At 43.9% G+C, this 23,188-nt stretch overlaps 1 protein-coding gene across 2 annotated transcripts in view; it reads left to right on the top strand.

The window, feature by feature from the left end:
- Window positions 1–23,188, top strand: part of LOC137658512 (phosphatidylinositol 4,5-bisphosphate 3-kinase catalytic subunit delta isoform-like) — a 119,702-nt gene that overhangs the window by 69,440 nt on the left and 27,074 nt on the right. For both annotated transcript variants that reach the window (XM_068393289.1, XM_068393297.1), the window contains exons 15-19: window positions 200–343; window positions 4,737–4,861; window positions 6,900–7,047; window positions 7,414–7,602; window positions 7,747–7,889. In XM_068393289.1, the coding sequence (XP_068249390.1) occupies window positions 200–343; window positions 4,737–4,861; window positions 6,900–7,047; window positions 7,414–7,602; window positions 7,747–7,889 (749 nt within the window). The remainder of the gene's footprint in view (window positions 1–199; window positions 344–4,736; window positions 4,862–6,899; window positions 7,048–7,413; window positions 7,603–7,746; window positions 7,890–23,188) is intronic.

Genomic DNA, 23,188 nt, shown 5'->3' on the forward strand with positions numbered 1-23,188 from the left:
ATAGCAAATATAAATAACTTATATGAAAGGAATGAGTTTCATAAATATTTTTTAAAGTAAACTTATAAGGAGAGAGTGTAGAACTATAGTACCACAAATTAGTACTGTATTCAGATGGATTAGAAACAATAGCACCCAATTTGTTGTACCCTATATAATAATTCATGATGTGAATCAATTCCTTTATTTTATTTTCTAGTGATGATGACCTATTACTGTACCTACTTCAACTAGTTCAAGCCTTGAAGCATGAAAATTATTTACATTGCCATCTGGTTGAGTTTCTTCTAAACAGAGCGCTTAGAAATATGCGCATTGGACATTTCTTCTTTTGGCATCTAAGGTATTGTTAGTTTAATGTTGTAAGAGGCATTATATTTTAAATATTTAACTTAGCCGGTGAATATATAATAGCTGCAACTCTGCGGCTTGACAGAAAACATACTAAAAAACTCGCAAGCGATCGCTATGAAGGTTGCGGGTGTGCCCACCAGCGCCAACTGTCGGCCAGATACCACTCTTGTATGTAAACAAAACCTTCAATTCTTCTCTGTCGACGTTGACGACAAGACGTATCAATACTCGCTGTAGAACCTGGAGTTTTCTCAACATATTTGGTGAAGTACTTCATTTTGGTTTGAGCTTTCGCAGTGCAGGTGTTTTATCTTCATCTTAAATCTTGAACTCGTTTTTGGATAGATTTAATTTTTGATGCAAAGAGAGTATGGACTTTCTTTGACTTTTAAATGGCCGACCCTTCCCTTAGACGGAAGTGTGTTTAGGCTTTTAGCAATTATCTTATCACGTTATAAATTAATTATAGATTTTCCTCTATATATTTTATATTTCACCGCCTTTATTAGGCCTCTTCGATTAACTTTCCATTTATAATAAACATAAAAATAAATTTTAATGATTTGTTTATATGCGACCTTTCCTGAGAGTAGGCGGTCCTAACTTGGAAACCTTGAGCGAGAGTCTGATATGACACGAGAGAAGTTCTCGGCTTGGGAGTTCCTGCCTCTGCCCAGATAGACTTCTCAAACCTCATAGACTCTCCCTGGCGCCTGGCCAGGAGACGCTCCAAGATTTTACAGGTCAACTTCACAGCTGTTTTCGAGCCTTTGAAGTTTTGCTGTACAATTATGTCATGCATAAACAAGGCTTTCAGGGATGGCTCCAATGATCTGACAGCCACGTTCTCTGCAGGAACAAGTCCCTCAGGGATGGCTCCATGATTTGGCAGCCATGTTCACTGCAGGAGTACGTAAGAGGCAAGTGCGCTCAATGTGTTCATTGTCAAGACAAACTTCACGATGAAGTCTACCAGGCTGTCTTGACAGCATTTATGGAAGGCGACTGGATGGTCTCTCTCGACCTTCAGGAGGCATACTTCCACATTCCTATACACCCGGATTCCCAACCGTTTCTGAGGTTTGTTTACAGGAATGTGGGGTACCAGTTTCGAGCTATCGGGGATCCGAGCCTCCCTGTACTTGGACGACTGGCTTCTCAGAGCATCGTCCAGCCTTCGCTGTCTGCAGGATCTACATTGGACGTTGAGTCTGGCCAGGGAGTTGGGACTTGTGGTCAACCTAAAAGTCCCAACTGATCCCATCCCAGATTATTCTATTTTTGGGGATGGAGATTCGCAGTCAAGCCCTGCTCGAAGTCCAACTAATGCTGAAAAGAAAACGTTTATTCAGTCAGGAGTTGGAACAGTCTCGTAGGGACTCTCTCATCCCTGGAGCAGTTTGTCTCGCTAGGGAGACTACCCCTTCTGCCTCTCCGGTTCCATCTAGCCTCTCACTGGAACTAGGACAAGACATTGGAGACGGTATCATTCCCAGTCTCCGAACCAATAAAGGCATGCCTGAAATGGTGGGACAGCAATATCAGTCTGAGAGAGGGACTATCCCTAGCAGTCAAGAACCCAAACCACTTGTTGTTCTCAGACACGTCGGGTTTGGGTTGGGTGCGACCCTGGACGGTCGGGAATGCGCGGGTCTGTGGACCTCAAGTCAGAAGAGCATGCACATCAACGGCAAGGAGCTATTAGCAGTCCACTTGGCCTTGATGATATTAGGAAGCGTCTTCGAAACTAAGTGGTAGAGGTCAACTCAGACAACACCACAACTTTGGCGTACATCTCCAAGCAAGGAGGCACACACTCCTTCACGCTGCTCGAGATCGCAAGGGACCTTCTCTTATGGTCTAGAATTCGAGGCATCTCCCTGTTGACGAGATTCATCCAGGAGGACTTGAACGTCTTGGCAGACTGTCTCAGTCGGAGGGGTCAGGTGATACCCACGGAATGGACCCTCCACAAGGACGTGGGCAAGAGTCTTTGGGCTTCTTGGGGTCAACCAACCATAGACCTCTTTGCCTCTTCGTTGACCAAAAGGTTACCAATCTTTTGCTCTCCAGTCCTAGATACAGAAGCAATCTACATAGACGCGTTTCTACTGGATTGGTCATTTATGGACTTATATGCATTCCCACCATTCAAGATAGTCAACAAGGTACTGCAGAAGTTCGCCTCTCACGGAGGGACAAGGTTGACGTTGGTTGCTACCCTCTGGCCCGCGAGAGAGTGGTTCACCGAGGTACTTCAATGGCTGGTAGACTTTCCAAGAAGTCTTCCTCTAAGGGTAGATCTGTTACGTCAGCCCCACGTAAAGAATGTCCATTAAAGCCTCCCCGCTCTTCGTCTGACTTCCTTCACACTATCGAAAGACTCTCAAGAGCTAGAGGTTTTTCGAAGGAGGCAGTCAGTGCGATTGCAAGAGCTAGGAGAGCTTCTACCATTAGAGTATACCAGTCGAAGTGGGAAGTCTTTCGAGACTGGTGCAAGTCAGCATCTGTGTCCTCGTCCAGTACCTCTGTAGTCCAAATCGCAGATTTTCTTTTACATCTGAGAAAGGTTCGCTCCCTTTCAGCTCCCACGATTAAGGGCTACAGGAGCATGTTGGCTTTAGTCTTTCGACATAGAGGCTTAGATCTTTCCAACAATAAAGATCTCCAAGATCTCCTTAAGTCTTTCGAGACCTCTAAGGAACGTCGTTTGGCAACTCCTGGATGGAACTTAGACGTGGTCCTAAGGTTCCTCATGTCAGACAGGTTTGAGCCATTACATTCAGCCTCCCTGAAGGATCTCACCCTCAAGACACTTTTCCTAGTGTGCTTGGCTTCGGCTAAAAGGGTCAGTGAACTTCATGCCTTCAGTAAGAACATCGGCTTTTCTACAGAAAAAAGCCACTTGTTCACTTCAACTTGGTTTCCTGGCCAAGAATGAACTGCCTTCTCGTCCTTGGCCTAAATCTTTTGATATTCCTTGCTTATCAGAGATCGTAGGCAACGAACTGGAAAGAGTATTATGTCCTGTTAGAGCTCTTAAGTTCGATTTAGCTCGTACTAAGTCATTACGAGGGAAATCTGAGGCATTATGGTGCTCAGTTAAGAAACCTTCATTGCCTATGTCAAAGAATTCTTTGTCATATTTTATCAGATTTTTTTAATACGAGAAGCTCATTCTCACTTGAATGAGAAAGACCGATGTTTGCTTAAGGTTAAGACGCACGAAGTTAGAGATATAGCAACCTCCGTGGCCTTCAAGCAAAATAAATCTCTGCAAAGTATTATGGACGCGACTTTTTGGAGAAACAAGTCAGTGTTCGCGTCATTTTACTTAAAAAATGTCCAGACTCTTTACGAGGACTGCTACACACTGGGTCCATTCGTTGCAGCGAGTGCAGTAGTGGGTGAGGGTTCTACCACTACACTTCCCTAATTCCAATATCCTTTTAATCTGTCTCTTGAAATGTTTTTAATATGGTTTTATGGGTTGTTCGGAAGGCTAAGAAGCCTTTCGCATCCTGATTGATTTGGCGGGTGGTCAAAGTCATTTCTTGAGAGCGCCCAGATTAGGGGTTTGATGAGGTCCTGTTGTATGGGTTGCAGCCCTTGATACTTCAGCTCCTGGAAGTCTGTCAGCATCTTAAGAGGATCGCTGGGCTCCGTGAGGAAGACAGACTTACAAGGCAGAGTAATCGTCTAAGTCAACTTCTTCACCAGGTACCTATTTATTTTGGTTTTGTTATATTGATAACTGCCAAAATGAAAAAACTCTTAGCTTATACGCTGTAAACATAATTAACTCTGGTCTCTACCCACCTCCTTGGGTGTGAATCAGCTATTATATATTCACCGGCTAAGTTAAATATTTAAAAATGATATTTTAATTATAAAATAAATTTTTGAATATACTTACCCGGTGAATATATAAATTAAATGACCCTCCCTTCCTCCCCAATAGAGACACAGCGGGACGAGAGGAATTGAAGGTTTTGTTTACATACAAGAGTGGTATCTGGCCGACAGTTGGCGCTGGTGGGCACACCCGCAACCTTCATAGCGATCGCTCGCGAGTTTTTTAGTATGTTTTCTGTCGAGCCGCAGAGTTGCAGCTATTATATATTCACCGGGTAAGTATATTAAAAAATTTATTTTATAATTAAAATATCATATTATATCAATTCTCAAAACTTTAAATGAAATATTTTGTGAAATCTGAGGAATATTGATTGCATATACTATATTCTTTATAATGTCATAGTGATTTTATACTTTAATTACAGCTTGAATCTTATTTGAGAAAACATTACTTGTATTATTTTATATTTGTATTTAGTTAGGGTAAATTATATCGATTTAGTCTTACTATTACTGGTTTTCAGATCTGAAATGCACATGCCAGCCGTTTCAATTAGGTTTGGACTCATTTTAGAAGCATATTGCCGAGGCTCGGTGGAACACATGAAGATTTTACTAAGGCAGCTGGGTGCCCTTAACAAGTTTAAAGGTAAGACCTTTGAGTGAACTGTTTTTATGTCAAGATCAGTTCATTGGTGAAGAAATCTGGGGCAGATTTTCATTTATCAGTAGAGAATAATCCTTAAAATTATGACTATATTATAGTGGTAAGGTGCAACCGAGAATCACTATTTGGTTATGATTAATAATCTATCTGGCTTTAGGTAAATTATTTGTCTTTTTTTTTTTATGAATTTTTGCTCTGAGATTGACTATCTTAATATTCCATCATAGAAATAAATGAGATTTTGAGTTCTCTGAGAATATCAAGGAAAGTGAAGGCTCAACCCAATGGATTCTTGGTCCATCCAATACTGTTATTTCATATCCAGATGATTCATTTTGGGATAACTATAAATGAAATATAACAGTTTTGTATCTCCCCAATTAAGTCTTTGTAAAAGGAAGGAATCGGTACCAGATTTTTTTTTCTCATTCTTCATGGAAATAAATATAGAAATTCACTTAAATATGAACAGGCAGTGGCAATGATTATGAATGTAGATGCCTCTTGCAAACTGAAATTCAAGTATTGTTACCCTGAGAGGTAAAACAATACTGTACCAAAAAATTAAAGAAGATTGACTTGGTTTATTCAATAAGCTTCCGAGTGAATGGCCCACAGGTAGAGTCAAGTACTGTAAACATACATACATACATATACCAAAGGCACTTCCCCCAATTTTGGGGGGTAGCCGACATCAACAAGAAACAAAACAAAAAAGGGGACCTCTACTCTCTACGTTCCTCCAGCCTAACCAGGGACTCAGCCGAGTTCAGCTGGTACTGCTAGGGTGCCACAGCCTAACCTCCCACATTTCCACCACAGATGAAGCTTCATACTGCTGCTACCTCCGCGGTCATCTAAGGCACCGGAGGAAGCAGCAGGGCCTACCGGAACTGCGTCACAATCGCTCGCCATTCATTCCTATTTCTAGCACGCTCTCTTGCCTCTCTCACATCTATCCTCCTATCACCCAGAGCTTTCTTCACACCATCCATCCACCCATACCTTGGCCTTCCTCTTGTACAACAAAAATCTATGACCAAAAACTAGTAACGGTCTTTCTCATTATTAATGAAACAAATACATTTGTGATTAATGATGGGACATTAAGATTTTACAAGATTATTTAAGGTTTCTACAAAAATATTTGGTTATGCTAACAAACCATTTAGGTATTTGATGATGAACAGTATTTAACAAAATCAAGAGTCTGGCTGAAAGAGATATAGTTACTGGGATAGATAAAGAGTTCCCTAATAGAACTTGGTGACACTAATTTTTCCTGCATTCATGGTGAACCATTTTTCTAAGTTTGGAACTTCGTCTAGGGCATGAAGAGTCCAGGTCATAATCATGAATAGGATCCAAATGGAGAGGGCAAATCAAGGGCGCCAAAAGTGGAATACTGTTTTCTATAAATAAAATCAAGTAATGCTCCGGGAGACAAAATAGTGGTGTATGATAGACAGAATCTTGAAAATAAATTGAGGTCAGTATGACTCCTTTTAAGGAATTCATGGAGATTCTTTCCTATTCTCTTGGAAGTATGTGGGATTAAACAGTTGGTATAGTTTAAATTATAGTTTAAATCAAGGTTCTTCCTATCACAAAATAAAGTGTTGGAAGCAGGTCAGTTTTCAGATAAAAGATTTTACAGCTTGATGGCTTGTGAACCAGAGCACAAAGTCTCTATACTAGGGAAAAGATGTTGAACAGGATATAAATTTTTAAAGTAATTTAAATGAATAGTTGACATTTATAACATGTCTCATCACAAAGATGGGATAATGTTAGGTGGGTAGGGGAAAAAATTTGAGCAAAAATAATTAGTAAGGAGAGAAGATTCTAGCGGAGTCTAAAGGGACATTACAAACAAGTTACGTATTACTTCCAATGTATTTTAAAACAGTCTGGGCAACAGAAAGAATTTTGGTCTATATTACACACACTTGGTTGTTTTTTATCAAAACATGATTTTTAGTAATAACATTCATAATTAAATAATCAATAACTTTTTCAGAGGTGCGAGAAATTGTCAGGGAAAATAGATCTGTTAGAGATCGTGCTGAAAAATGTATGAGAGACCACATGAAGGAGCCGAAGATAAATGCGGCACTTTCCCACTTTTTGAATCCAATTGATCCAATGTACAGAGTAAACAAGATAAAGTAAGTAAAGTGTTTTTAATTTTATCACAACAGATCCTTAATTCAGTGTCTCATTTGTTGCCTTCATGATTCTTATACTATAATACTCATGTTCTCTTCCTGTACTGGTTTTATAGTTTTATATTAATTTTGTCTTTTGGAATTAAATACTATATATCAATAATGCTTTTGATAAACAATTGTCCAGATGATCTTTAAAATTTAAAATTTCTTAGAAGGAAATGTGACTAATGGGCTTTCATATCTTTTTTTGTCTTAGAACACCTGAAGTAGTCTGAATTTGTCCTGTGTTGGTAGCTTTATGTTAAATTTGTGATATAGGTCATTAGTATTTGGATATTATTGTGACAGCTGTCATCTTTGTAGGCACGACGAATGTAAATTCAAAGACAGTAAGATGGCACCATTGTGGTTAGTATTTGAGAATGGAGACACTCACGGGAAAAATATTTACTTGTTATACAAGGAAGGAGATGACCTACGTCAAGATATGCTGACGCTACAAATGATCAAAATCATGGATAAGTTGTGGAAAGAAAATGGATTAGATCTCAGGTAGGTTTTAGTGTAATAATTCTGTTTAAAATTACGCAACGCTTTGTCATAGCTATTCTGACACATGTTCTTCCTAGATGAACAAAATCAGAAGTTATCAAACCACCTGTGTCTGTTTTTTAATATTTTGAAAATATTTTCCAGAATGAATCCTTATAGCTGCATGTCCACGGACAATAGAGAAGGAATAATTCAGGTCGTCCTTAATGCAGAAACAATAGCTAATATTCAGAGACAGAAGGGGGTTTTCAGTGCCACGTGTGCATTCCGGAAAGGATCACTTTTAGGTTGGTATCTAATAAGACAGATTTTGAGTGAAGGGAAAAATCTATTTTTGGGTGAGATAGCCATGTCGTCCTGATGGAAGGTTCCTAATAGTAGCTTCCAAGGGATATATGAACTACAGTGATATTCCCAGAGAATTTACCTTTAGGTCTCCAGAATTCTAACTCCTGGGGCGAATATCCTTAAGATTCTCTTAAGGATATCGCATAAATCAGGGGACGTATATCTTGATATGACACATAGCGATCTTCACCCAGAATAGCGTTTTCGCTTTGAGGGGGAAGAGTGGCAATTTTGAAAGGAGAGCCGTTATCAAGGTTACCCTATTTCCCATACTACTACTGAGTATCAAGATGGCGCCATATCCAAGATGGCGGTCATTCCTTGTAGCATTGAGCATGGTGCTACAGATTTAGTAGTTTCGGGAGGGATTCTGCGAAGGCTTTTTCTATAGAAAAGGAGGGTGGGTTCATCAGGACGACATGGCTATCTCACCCAAAAATAGATTTTTCACTTCGCTCAAAATCCGTTTTTTGGGCTCAAGCCATGTCGTCCTGATGGAAGTTTACCAGAGAATTACTAGAAAGTACTGTATCTGTGGATTTTCATCGGTGCCTTAACCTTGGGACAATTTTTCTATGGTCATCTGGACCATTGAGACAAATGACGTTACCGTTATCCGTCATTACCACTAATCTTAGACAATGTTAGTGCTTCCTGCCCCATACAGGAAAGAGTCATACTAGACAGTAGAAAAGGGGCCTCAAGGTTAGCATATATTGTATGAACAAACATAAGTATCCACCAGATATGCAAACTGTCTCACGGTTTGTATAATATATTGTCGGAACAATATCAGTGTCAACTATATCCATTGTTTGTAAGCATACAATGATATGAGGTTTACATAAATAAGTAAGTAAAGGAATTCTGGCATCTTTAATGTGCAAATTGCAGAGCGAGAAAGGACGCAATTACATTCTAATAGACATTTATTTTGAATAAATGACTAAATGGAATAACGAGTGAAACGAATGTAACATGTTAAAGGAATTATACGTGCAACATGTACAGAAAATATTTTTCCAGAAATGATGAGTGCCACTCTAAAACGGGAAAATTTTAATAAATTTTTCTTTATACATACATATACCAAAGGCACTTCCCCCAATTTTGGGGGGTAGCCGACAACAAGAAACAAAACAAAAAGGGGATCTCTACTCTCTACGTTCCTCCAGCCTAACCAGGGACTCAGCCGAGTTCACCTGGTACTGCTAGGGTGCCACAGCCCAACCTCCCACATTATCCACCACAGATGAAGCTTCATACTGCTGAGTCCCCTACTGCTGATACCTCCGCGGTCATCTAAGGCACCGGAGGAAGCAGCAGGGCCTACTGGAACTGCGTCACAATCGCTCGCCATTCATTCCTATTTCTAGCACGCTCTCTTGCCTCTCTCACATCTATCCTCCTATCACCCAGAGCTTTCTTCACACCATCCATCCACCCAAACCTTGGCCTTCCTCTTGTACTTCTCCCATCAACTCTTGCATTCATCACCTTCTTTAGCAGACAGCCATTTTCCATTCTCTCAACATGGCCAAACCACCTCAACACATTCATATCCACTCTAGCCGCTAACTCATTTCTTACACCCGTTCTCACCCTCACCACTTCGTTCCTAACCCTATCTACTCGAGATACACCAGCCATACTCCTCAGACACTTCATCTCAAACACATTCAATTTCTGTCTCTCCATCACTTTCATTCCCCACAACTCCGATCCATACATCACAGTTGGTACAATCACTTTCTCATATAGAACTCTCTTTACATTCATTTCTGTAATTGTTGTATACTATCAACACTGTGTACTACGTACACACGGCACGTGTTATCTGTATAATTCCACACCTGAGATTTTGAACAGACTCACTTAAAAGGTATCACACCGGAAGTGTCAACACCTTTTCACCCTAATTGATAGTCCCAGTCAATTGACTGTTCATCGCAGTACTAGACGACAGATTTTAATACACTACATGCCGCCACCACATAATGCTTCAGTTCATGGACTTGCTTAGCATAGTGTTTGTAGAACACTCTGGATGATTTCCATCCAGTATATGAGCGAAGATGCTCAAAGTCCATATACTGAAAAAAGTTCAGTGATGAAGCAATTTTCAATATTAATCTTACCCGATGATCATGTAGCTGTCAACTCCGTTGCCCGACAGAAATCTAAGGTCGGGATACGCCAGCGATCGCTATACAGGTGGGGGTGTACACAACAGCGCCATCTGTGAGCAGGTACTCAAGTACTTCTTGTCAACAAGAACTCAATTTTTCCTCTGTCGTGCCACCGGCAAGACCTACTTGGATACGCTGTTGATTCTGGAGTTGTTTTTCACGATTTTGGTGATGTATTCGCTCTAGATTTTAGCCTTCGCTATTCAGGAAGCTTTATCATTAGCTTAGCAAGCTTTTTGATTTAATTTGGATTAATTGTTAACGAACTTTGCTAGATTTTGGAATTCCCCCTTGACTATTTCTACAATTCAAGATGTCTGACCAGTCTCAAGTCCCTAAGTACAGGCAGTGTAGTGTTAGGGCTTGTACTAGGCGTCTTCCGAAGGCCTCCATAGATCCTCGCACCGTTTGTTCCAATTGTAGGGGTAAATCCTGTCAATTGGAAGATCGATGTGAGGAATGCGCTGGGCTTTCGGAATTCGATTTTAACGAATTCCTTAAAAATGCACGTAGGCTAGAGAAGGATAGGATCAGGAGGAGTTCTTCTCGCTCTGTTGATTTTTCCTCTCCCCATGCCCCTCAACCTTTTCCTTCCCCTGTAGTGGTGACTCCCGACCCTGCTACTAGTGCTCAGCCATCCATGGTGGATATGATGCGTGCCATTCAGGCTCTTGGTGACAGAGTGGAGTCATTGGCTAATGACCGTAATCAGCTTTTGGCAGATGTCAAAGAGCTGAAAGCGAAAAGTGCAGTGGGAAGTGTTGTTAGTGCAAGTGAAGTGAAAAGTGTCAGTGTCAGTGTTGCGCATGAGGGTACATCTGTTCGTGCCAGTCGTCCTCCCAGTCCGGGACCTCTTGCAAGCTCCAAAGCCCAGGGGAGAAGCAATGTCGAAGGACCAAAGGGTTCGGCAGGCCTTGATCAGCGTACGGATGTACCCTCAGTGGTTGCGGACGTATCTGTCAGAGATCGTCCCATCCACAAACAGACGAATGAGCCCTATCATTCCTCGTCTGTGGAAGAAGTTTCAAGGAGGAAACGATGGACCAAGGTCTCACGACCTCTCAAGCGTAAAGTCCCTTCCGAGCGAGTCCAACGGCCCAGGTGTAGCCACTGGGTCAGTTCGGACTCGCCGCAGTCTTCCGAAGACTGCACACCTCCCAAGAGAGGTAGAGTGGTTCCACAACAGGCTACTACTCCGTCTGTTGCTGCACCAACCACGGTAGACCCTAAGTGGTCCATGCTGCAGACTATGCAGTCTCAGCTTGCTGCGTTCATGCAAAAGTATCATGCTAAGAAGGTTGACACTGCACCTGTTATCCTACAACCTGCCACGGTTGTGCGCTCAGCAGATACTGCGGCTGCCTGCTCCCACACTCCACCTGTGAGAGCTCCACCACCGATGCGCAGTCCACCCTGCCAGACGCATGTTCATGCTGCACCATCCGTTGACATGCGTGAGCTACCGCATCAGCAGTGGGAAGGTGCTGTAGAGCTGCCGTGTTTTGACACTATGCGGCATGCTCCGCAACCCATGCGGCATGCTCCGCATCCCATACGGCATGCTCCGCAACCCACGGCAGTCCCTCCCACGCACCAGCACTCTGCTTTTGTTGTTGCCATCTCGCAGACTGACCAGCAGCGGCATGATGTTGGATCCGCAGCAGCTACGCATGCACCCGTGCTGCCGGATTCAGCCGTTCAGCTTTCTGCTCCGCCTTTGCCACTTCCTACTCAGCTTTCGGATGATGGAGTATCGGATGACGAAGCTGCACATTTGGATGAACCGCACTCCGACTTAGAAGGGCCCAAGTCTACGCCTCCCTCCTTAGACTTTCGTAAAGTCCTTGCCTTGTTCAGGGACTTGTATCCGGAACAGTTTGTGTCTGCATCCCCTCGCTCTCCTCCCTCAGAGTTTGCTCTGGGCATGCAGTCTGCTGCTCCTGCCTTCACCAAGCTTGTCCTCGCACGCTCATCCAAGAGAGCTTTGAGGGTTATGGGAGAGTGGTTGCAGTCCAAGAAGCAACTGGGAAAGACTGCTTTCATCTTTCCGCCTACCAAGCTTGCTTCCAAATCTAGCGTCTGGTATGCCACGGGAGAGGAACCCGGCTTGGGAGTTCCTGCCTCTGCCCAGGGCGACTTCTCAAGTCTGGTTGACTCTCCCCGCAGGCTGGCTATGAGACGATCTAAGATTTGCTGGTCCTTTTCTGACATGGATCATCTGTTGAAGGGAGTCTTTCGTGCTTTTGAGATCTTCAACTTCCTCGATTGGTGTTTGGGAGCGTTAAGCAGAAAGACTTCCCCTTCGGATAAGGACTCTGCCATGCTTATCATGTCTAGCATGGACAAAGCCATTCGGGATGGGTCTGGTGAACTTGCGGCTTCGTACGTGTCGGGAGTGCTTAAGAAGAGAGAACATCTTTGCTCCTTCTTGTCGTCTGGGATCACTCCTTGCCAGAAGTCGGAGTTGTTGTTTGCTCCTCTCTCCAAGTGTCTGTTTCCGGAGGAGCTGATCAAGGGGATGGCTGCCTCGCTGATCCAGAAGGATACCCATGATCTGATGGCATCTTCCGCACGTAAGGCTAAAGCTTTACCTTCCGTGCCTAGACCTTTCCGTCCTGCAGCAGTGGACACACCAGCAACTAGGTTCATCCCGCCCTTTCGTGGCAGAACCTCCAGCAGAGGAGGTACCCGTGCCGACAGTCACCGTGGAAAATCCAAGAAGGGTTCCAAGTCCGCAAAAGGCAGGATCTGACTGCCTTCCTCTCCAGACAGCAGTGGGAGCCAGGCTCAAGAACTTCTGGCAAGCTTGGGAGAGCAGAGGTGCAGACGCTCAGTCTGTGAAGTGGCTAAGGGAGGGGTACAGAATTCCGTTCTGCCGCAGTCCCCCTCTAGCAACATCTCCCATCAACCTCTCTCCCAACTACAAGGAGAAGGACAAGAGGCTAGCGTTGCAACAAGAGGTGTCGCTCTTGCTACAAAAGGGAGCGGTAGTCATAGTCCGGGACCATCAGTCCCCGGGCTTCTACAACCGTCTCTTCCTGGTAGCGAAGAAGACAGGAGGTTGGAGACCGGTGCTGGACGTCAGTGCTCTCGATGCTTTTGTCACCAAGCAGACGTTCACGATGGAGACGACGAAGTCGGTCCTAGCAGCGGTCAGGAAGGAGGACTGGATGGTCTCGTTAGACCTGAAAGACGCGTACTTTCACGTCCCCATCCATCCAGACTCCCAACCTTTCCTAAGGTTCGTCTTTGGAAAGGTTGTGTACCAGTTCCAAGCCCTGTGCTTTGGCCTAAGCACGGCACCTCTTGTGTTTACCAAACTGATGAGGAATATTGCCAAATTCCTTCACTTGGCAGACATCAGAGCCTCCCTCTATTTGGACGACTGGCTTTTAAGAGCTCCGTCAAGTCGTCGCTGTCTGGAGAATCTCAGATGGACTATGGATCTGACCAAGGAATTGGGCCTCCTGGTCAATATAGAGAAGTCCCAACTCGTCCCATCCCAGACCATTGTCTATCTAGGTATGGAGATTCAGAGTCGAGCTTTTCGGGCTTTTCCGTCGGCCCCAAGGATCAATCAAGCCCTAGAATGCATCCAGAGCATGCTGAGAAGGAACCGATGTTCAGTCAGGCAGTGGATGAGTCTAACAGGGACACTTTCATCGCTGGCCCAGTTCATCAAGTTAGGGAGACTCCACCTCCGCCCCCTTCAGTATCATCTAGCTGCTCACTGGAGAAAGGACATGACGCTAGAGGCGGTCTCAGTGCCTGTTTCCGAAGAGATGAGGTCTACACTGACGTGGTGGAAGAACAGCATTCTTCTCAAGGAAGGTCTACCATTGGCTGTTCAGACCCCCGACCACCGTCTCTTCTCGGACGCATCGGACACGGGCTGGGGTGCGACACTGGACGGACAGGAATGCTCGGGCACGTGGAATCAGGAGCAAAGGACACTTCACATCAACTGCAAGGAGCTTTTGGCAGTTCATCTGGCCTTGATAAACTTCAAGTCCCTCCAGCTAAGCAAGGTGGTGGAGGTGAACTCCGACAACACCACAGCCTTGGCTTACATCTCCAAGCAAGGAGGGACTCATTCGAGGAAGTTGTTCGAGATCGCAAGGGACCTCCTCATTTGGTCAAAAGATCGAAAGATTTCGCTGGTAACGAGGTTCATTCAGGGCGACATGAATGTCATGGCAGATCGCCTCAGCCGGAAGGGTCAGGTCATCCCCACAGAGTGGACCCTTCACAAGAATGTTTGCAGCAGACTATGGGCCCTGTGGGGTCAGCCCACCATAGATCTATTCGCTACCTCGATGACCAAGAGGCTCCCGATGTATTGTTCTCCGATTCCAGACCCAGCAGCAGTTCACGTGGATGCCTTTCTGCTGGATTGGTCCCATCTAGACCTGTATGCGTTCCCTCCGTTCAAGATTGTCAATAGGGTACTTCAGAAGTTCGCCTCTCACGAAGGGACACGGTTGACGTTGGTTGCTCCCCTCTGGCCCGCGAGAGAATGGTTCACCGAGGTACTGCAATGGCTAGTGGACGTTCCCAGGACTCTTCCTCTAAGAGTGGACCTTCTGCGTCAGCCTCACGTAAAGAAGGTACGCCCAAGCCTCCACGCTCTTCGTCTGACTGCCTTCAGACTATCGAAAGACTCTCAAGAGCTAGAGGCTTTTCGAAGGAGGCAGCCAGAGCGATTGCTAGAGCAAGGAGGACATCCACTCTCAGAGTCTATCAGTCAAAATGGGAAGTCTTCCGAAGCTGGTGCAAGGCGAATGCAGTTTCCTCAACCAGTACCTCTGTAACACAGATAGCTGACTTTCTGTTACATCTAAGGAATGTAAGATCCCTATCAGCTCCTACGATCAAGGGTTACAGAAGCATGTTGGCAGCGGTCTTCCGCCACAGAGGCTTGGATCTTTCCACCAACAAAGATCTACAGGACCTCCTTAGGTCTTTTGAGACCTCAAAGGAACGTCGGTTGTCCACACCAGGCTGGAACCTAGACGTGGTTTTAAGGTTCCTGATGTCATCAAGATTCGAACCGCTTCAATCAGCCTCTTTTAAGGATCTCACATTAAAGACTCTTTTCCTCGTTTGCTTAGCAACAGCTAAAAGAGTCAGTGAGATCCACGCCTTCAGCAGGAACATAGGTTTTACATCTGAAACGGCTACGTGTTCCTTGCAGCTCGGTTTTTTGGCTAAAAACGAGCTTCCTTCTCGTCCTTGGCCCAAGTCGTTCGAGATCCCAAGCCTGTCCAACTTGGTGGGGAACGAACTAGAGAGAGTACTTTGCCCAGTAAGAGCTCTTAAGTACTTTTTAAGACGGACAAAGCCATTACGAGGACAATCAGAAGCTTTATGGTGTTCTATCAAGAAACCTGCTTTACCGATGTCTAAGAACGCAGTTTCTTACTACATCAGGCTTCTGATTAGAGAGGCCCATTCTCATCTGAAGGAAGAAGACCTTGCTTTGCTGAAGGTAAGGACACATGAAGTTAGGGCTGTCGCTACTTCAGTGGCCTTCAAACAGAACCGTTCTCTGCAGAGTGTTATGGATGCAACCTATTGGAGAAGCAAGTCAGTGTTCGCATCATTTTATCTCAAAGATGTCCAGTCTCTTTACGAGAACTGCTACACCCTGGGACCATTCGTAGCAGCGAGTGCAGTAGTAGGCGAGGGCTCAGCCACTACATTCCCATAATCCCATAACCTTTTTTTTTTTAATGTTTCTCTTGAAATGCTTTTTATTGTTGTTTTTTGGGTTGTACGGAAGGCTAAGAAGCCTTCCGCATCCTGGTTGATTTGGCGGGTGGTCAAATTCTTTCTTGAGAAGCGCCTAGATTAGAGGTTGTGATGAGGTCCTTTAGTATGGGTTGCAGCCCTTCATACTTCAGCACCTAGGAGTCGCTCAGCATCCTAAGAGGACCGCTAGGCTCAGTAAGGAAGACGTACTTAAAAAAGGCAGAGTAATGGTTCAAGTCGACTTCCTTACCAGGTACTTATTTATTTTATGTTTGTTATTTTGAATAACTGCTAAAATGAAATACGGGATACTTAGCTTCTATGTTAACATGTATGCTGGTCTCCACCCACCACCCTGGGTGTGAATCAGCTACATGATCATCGGGTAAGATTAATATTGAAAAATGTTATTTTCCTTAGTAAAATAAATTTTTGAATATACTTACCCGATGATCATGAATTTAAGGACCCTCCCTTCCTCCCCATAGAGAACCAGTGGACCGAGGAGAAAATTGAGTTCTTGTTGACAAGAAGTACTTGAGTACCTGCTCACAGATGGCGCTGTTGTGTACACCCCCACCTGTATAGCGATCGCTGGCGTATCCCGACCTTAATTTCTGTCGGGCAACGGAGTTGACAGCTACATGATCATCGGGTAAGTATATTCAAAAATTTATTTTACTATGGAAAATAACATTTTTCCTCGGATCATGACCTGCTGGTGTACTGTCGGGATCTGCTCTGCGAATGAAGTAGGTGAGCTTCGCCCTCAGTTGTTTTAGGGATAAGTTTGATCCAGAGATTTCTCCTTTGAAGAGCTGTCTTCCCCTGAAGTCTGAGAAGTCTGAAGTTCTACGAAGATAGACCTTTAGACACTCTATTGGACATAGAGAGACATCTTCCTTCAGAGGGCAGATTCTCCAGGGACCCCATCTTTTAATAGGTAGCTCGTTCTTGGCAAGAAAGGTTGGATCTGGAGAGATTCAGTTCTCCCACTTCTGTGAACTGAATGTGGCTCTCATTTCTTGATAGGCTACTATTTCACTAACTCTAGCCCCTGAGGCTATAGCGAACAGGAAAATAACCTTCTGGGTTAGATCCTTGAGAGAACAATCTTCATTGTTCACAGATGAGGCATAATGTAGGACCTTGTCCAAAGTCCATGAGATGGGCTTCGGAGGAGCTGTAGGCCTAAGCCTAGCGCATGCCTTCGGGATCTTATTGAAGATTTCATTTGTCAGATCCACTTGAAAGGCATATAGAAGAATCTAGTCAAGGCTGACTTACACGTAGTTATCGTGTTAGCTGCCAGACCTTGATTATGAAGGTGGATAAAGGACAGGCAGAAGTTTATTGAAATTTCTTTCGGTCTTTTTGCTTTAACGAAAGCAACCCACTTTTTAAAGATGAGTCGTATTGTCTTCTAGTTGACTTTGACTTGGATTCCTCTGGGAGGTCTATATTGCCTTCTGAGATCCCAAATCTTTTCTTAACCGCTAGGGCGAGAAAATAACGAAATGAAGGGTTTGGGTTCTCTGTGATAAATCGAAGACAATTAACTTCTGAACCTTTTGAGATAGCGCTGGGTTCAGTACAAGGGCCAGCCTCAGCCTCAGTTCCCTTACTAGAGGGAACCCGTTGCTCTTGGACTATTTGGGACCCACTAGAGCTGCCTTTCCTTGGAAGGATCTCAGCGTGTTGAGGACCTTCAGCAGGAGATTGGATGGAAGGAACAGGAATTTCGGGGTCCATCCGTTCCAAACTAGAGACATGGTGTCCGTCATCTCTTCTAGAGGGTCCTCGTATGTGGCTACATATTGAGGTAGTTTCTTGATGACGCTCGTCACGAAGAGGTCGATCTGCAGTTCGGGGGACTTGTTCCAATCTGGAAGAGAATGGTTCTGCGTCTGTGGACCATTCTGACTCCATCGGCTTGAGCCTGAGTAGGGTATCCGCTGTCACTTAGCGGATCATTTGTACGTGAACTGCTAATAGGTGCCATCTCTTTAGGTAAGGGATGGCTAACATCACCTAGATTATATGGGACGATCTCGAGCCTTGTTGGTTCCGACGTCTCGCTATCACTTCGCTGTCCCAGATCAGCCTGAGAAGTCCTGATCTGCATGGAGAGACTTTCCCCAACATCAACAGGACTGCCGTGGCTTCCAAAAGGTAGATGAGAATGGCCTTAAGTAGAGATGACCAAGTCCCTTGGGCTTTCCTCTGATGGGAGTGAACTCCCCATTCTTTCGTCGAGGCATCCATGCGGATGATCTTCAGTAGTCGAGGTAGTTGCAAGGGCACGGTCCTCAATAGGCTTTTGGCCTTCGACCATGGGATTAGAAGCAATCAAGGTAAGACCGATATTGGTCATTTTAGGTCTCTTTGAGCGTTTGATGTGTATCTTCTCCAGACTCTTGACGCATCTTTCGGCTGTGCTCTTAGCACTGGGTCTGTCACTGCTGCGAACTGGAGAGAGTTCAGAACTCTTTCCTGTTAGTGTCTTGAAATCCTGACGGATTACCAGTCTCTTGACCGACCCTTCGATCTTCTTCTACATCCCTAAGGGAAAGGAAAGCCAATGTGACCTCAGGTTCTAATGGTTTTTTTTTCTACCCATTGAAACCTTTGAGCTGGAGGGAATTGAGACTTCTTGAACCTGATTTTGCATCCCCGATGTTCCAGGAACTGGGTTACTTCTTTGGATGCTTGCAGACCAGCTGCTTCAGGTGCTGCCCGCACCAGCCTTTTGTCCAGGTACTTTGTTATCTGAACAGTTTCTAGGCATAGTTATTGCATGACTGCGTCCGCCAATTTTGTGAAGATACTTAGGACCGTGTTTAATCCGAAGAGTATGGCTCTTAGGACATACTTTATCTTTAGTAACTTGTATCCTAGGTAGGAGGAGAGGGGGCGACTGACTAGAAGCTGCCAATAGGCACCTGTCAGGTCTATCAATACTGTGAACGCCCCTTTTTGTAGTAGGGCCCTTATGTGTAGAAGGATTAACAACCTGAACTTGCTGTTTCTTTTGAACTTGTTGAGTGAGAACAAGTCCAGAATGACACTTTTTCTTGAGTCCTTCTTGAGAACATAAAACAGCCTTCACTGGAATCCAATGGACTTTGCTTTCTTTATCAATCACCTGTATGCTCTAGAGCTATAGGGTACAGTGAACCCTCGCTACTTCGTGGTTCGACAATCGCGAATTCACCACTTCGCGGGGTTTTTCCATAACCCATATATATATACATATCGCGGATTTTCCGGAAAATTTGAAAATACCGCGAAATCTGAAGACCCCCAAATACGATATTTTGTTACCTGTAATTCCATTAATACTGTAATTAGTAATATCTGCTCTTACTGATTGTTCATTGCATTACAAATGATATATAATTCAGCACAGAAAGAAATAAAACACGAAAAGAGAATGTGATCATACGATAATTCAGTACGTAGTAAAATTAAATCGAACATGAAACGCAAATCAGATGCAGTCATACCATATTAGAATGGTGTGTACTGTAATGGATGTGCTTCTTTTCCATGAATCTTTTGTATGTATACGTACGTAGTACAGTACTGCATCCAATAATATTCTTTGTTGCAAAAATCACATTTCGAATAAGCGTACGAGAGAGAGAGAGAGAGAGAGAGAGAGAGAGAGAGAGAGAGAGAGAGAGAGAGAGAGAGAGAGAGAGAGGCGTAAAATAGCGTACGTAAATTTTTATTATTATTGTTATTATTATTATTGTTGTTGTTGTTAATAAAATTATTATTGTTATTATTATTATCATTATTATTATTATTATTACTGTACAGTATTATTATCATTATTTATTATTATTACGGTATTGTACTTAATCTACGTACGTTCAGTATGCGCGGGGCATCTTCTATGAGTAACCAACGCATCATAGTACTGTAAGACGGGTTGTGATTGGTTCAAGCGCTGATAGATGACGAATCAGAACTCAAGTTTTGTTATCTAGCCTGTGATTGGTGTTTTGCCCGCATCTTCTACCCGCAGCATCAAAGTTCTCGCGGGGCTGGATCGTTCACTTTCTCTTTCCGCGTATCGCTGAGTAGACGTTCTTAAGTTTGTGAAGTTTAATCTGTGCTGTGTGCGACTGTTTTAAGTTGAACTTTCTGTTAAATCCTACTGTACAATGCCTCCCAAGTGTTCTGCTTCTAGTAAGGCTGGTAGTGAGCCTAAACGCCACCGAAGGATGATGACGATAGCTGAGAAGGTTACGCTTCTCGACATGTTAAAAGATGGTAGAAGTTACGCGGCCGCAGGCCGCCATTTTGGCATCAACGAATCCACCGTTCGCTATATCAAAAAGGACGAGGCGAACATTAGAAAGACGGCTGCAATCACCTTTAGCAGATCAGCGAAGCGAGTCGTTACAACGCGTAATAAAACGATCGTACGCATGGAAGGTGCTTTAGCTGTGTGGATTGCCGACTGCCGGAAGAAGAACATAGCCTTGGATACGAACACCATCCAAACAAAGGCTTTGAGTTTATATGAGAATTTTGCTGCAAAGGAACCTAAAGACGACGACGGCAACCATGCTGAAGATGATGATGATGCAGATGATCCTCAACCAGGGACATCCACTGATTCCCAGCCTCAGAAACGTTTTTCCGCAAGCAAAGGATGGTTCGCGAAGTTTCAGAAACGCTTCGCCCTGAAAAGCGTTTCCCTGCATGGGGAGTCTGCTTCCGCTGACACTGCCGCTGCTGAAACTTACGTGAACCAGACGTTCAAGAATATTATCGCCGAAGGTGGATACAAGCCGGAACAAGTCTTTAATATGGATGAGACTGGCTTGTTTTGGAAGAGAATGCCGTCGCGAACTTTCCTGTTCAAAGAGGAAGCCAAAGCCTCTGGCTTTAAGGCATTCAAGGATCGCGTTACCCTCGTGATGTGTGGCAATGCTGCTGGATTTTTGTTAAAGCCGGGGCTTATTTATAAGTCGAAAAATCCTCGCGCTTTGAAAAATAAAAATAAGAATCTCCTTCCCGTGTACTGGATGCATAATCCAAAAGCATGGATTACGAAGATGCTGACCTCCAACTGGTTCCACCAGTGTTTCATCCCGCAAGTCAGTCAATATCTCTTAGAGAAGGGCTTGCCATTCAAGATCCTTCTCCTTATGGATAACGCTGGTGGACACGCAACTGACCTGTCGCGTGAGGGCGTTCAGGTTGAGTTCCTGCCACCCAACACCACGTCATTAATTCAACCGATGGACCAGGGGGTTATCAGGGCGTTCAAGGCCCTCTACACGAAGAATACCTTGGCGGACCTCGTTGCGTGTGTGGATGCTGCCCAAGATGACGAGGATGAAGATTTCAACTTGAAGGCGTACTGGCGGCAGTACACCATAGCCACGTGCCTGCAGAATATTCAGAAGGCACTTCAAGAGATGAAACCTGCAACCGTGAATGCGAGCTGGAAGAAGCTGTGGCCCGATATTGTTTACGACGACAAGGGATTTACTCCGTCGGAAATCCAACACTCTGCAATACGGAAATCTGTGCAGTTGGCTGCTATAATTGGAGGTGACGGGTTTGGCGACATGACGACTGAAGACGTCGACGAGTTGTTGGACTGCCATTCCCAGCCCCTAACTGACGCAGACCTCGAAGACCTGACGAAATCGGCAAGTGAGGAAGAGAGTGATACCCAGGAAGAGACCCAAGAAAATGTCGAAGAAACGGGCTTAACATTAGAACGGCTTGCCAAGTTCTGCAACCATATCAAGGAGGCGAAAGAAATGTTACAAGAGTGGGACGAGGATATGGTTCGCTCGATGCAATTCTCCAACAAGGTCGATGACATCATGACTCCCTACAGGATGCTCTTGGATCGAAAAAAGAAGCAGCGGCAACAACTTCCGATCACAATGTTCTTCCAGCCTCGCAAAAAAGAGCCAGTTCCTCCTGCTAGTACGCCTTCGGAAGAAATTGAAGAAGTTTCCCAGGAAGAAGTTGAAGAGGTGTCCCAGGAAAAGACACCTCCGTCTGAAGAGACGTAAAATACTATCATTGACTGCACAGTAGAACACATCATCAGCTTCATCATCATTTCTACTGTGCAGCAAATTCATCGCCATCACCATTCTAGTTTTTCTTCAACTTCTTTCGTGGTGAGTACAGTAACAATCTTTATTTTTTACTTTAATATTCTTACTGCCTGTTTTATAGTTTAGTAATGTACGTACTGTATGCATTAAGTTAAAGGGAAGGTTTTAAAAGTCTACATGTTGTAACCTATCATATTTTTTTTGTTTAAAATTTACATTTACGTACGTAAAACAATCTCTCTCTCTCTCTCTCTCTCTCTCTCTCTCTCTCTCTCTCTCTCTCTCTCTCTCTCTCTCTCTCTCTCTCTCTCGTAAATTGTTTTCCTGCTTTGCTACGTACAAGTACTGTATAATTTATATTTGTAAGGTAACATATTTTGTAAATGCTTTTACTGTAAATACTGTATGTACTGTATCATTATTTATCACTATCATCATGCGCGTTAAATGCCTTGTTTGTTCTGAGCGTGGTTGTTTACTGAGCGTACACGCCGTCGTTTCAGGCGGCGTCATAAAGAAAAAGATTTCATTTGGAAGTCCTAAGAAAAATACGTAAACTAAAACATTGGTAATAAAAAAATCAACATACAGTACTGTATAATCAATATAATCGATGCAAAAACTAACCTATACATATATGTGTACACTAAATGAGTTTGTTTCTTCATTATGATCAGAGATGAACGTAAACAAAACATTGGTTGCCATTTTTTATCGTGCTTTTTAGGTGTTTAGGAAACGCATGATATAAAATCGCCTTTAATATTTGTGCCTGTTTTAGTTTAGGGTGCTGTAGTACATGCATTAAGTGTTCTGTACATTAAAGGGTGGTTTGTTAACAGTACTACGTACAAGGGAAGGTTTTAAAAGTCCGAATATACATGTTAAATAAATAGGTAAATATGATGTCACTACTTCGCGGATTTTCACCTATCGCGCCCGCGTCTGGAACCTATCTACCGCGATAAACAAGGGTTCACTGTATACTCTTCTAATTTGGGGTTGGAGTGTTGGAAGAGATGGGGAAATGATTGTGGAGGCATGTCTAGTTTCCATCCTAGTCCAATCTTGATTAGGCCTTGGGCCCAAGGATCAAAGGTCTGACGATCCTATTGGAACCTCCCTCCTACCAGAAGCGTCTCCTTGCCTCGACTGATCAGAAGGTTTACCTCTTCAACGGCCTGCCTGGGTCACCGCAGT

This window comes from Palaemon carinicauda, chromosome 1 (genome assembly GCF_036898095.1).
Source record: "Palaemon carinicauda isolate YSFRI2023 chromosome 1, ASM3689809v2, whole genome shotgun sequence".
Lineage (NCBI taxonomy): Eukaryota > Metazoa > Arthropoda > Malacostraca > Decapoda > Palaemonidae > Palaemon > Palaemon carinicauda.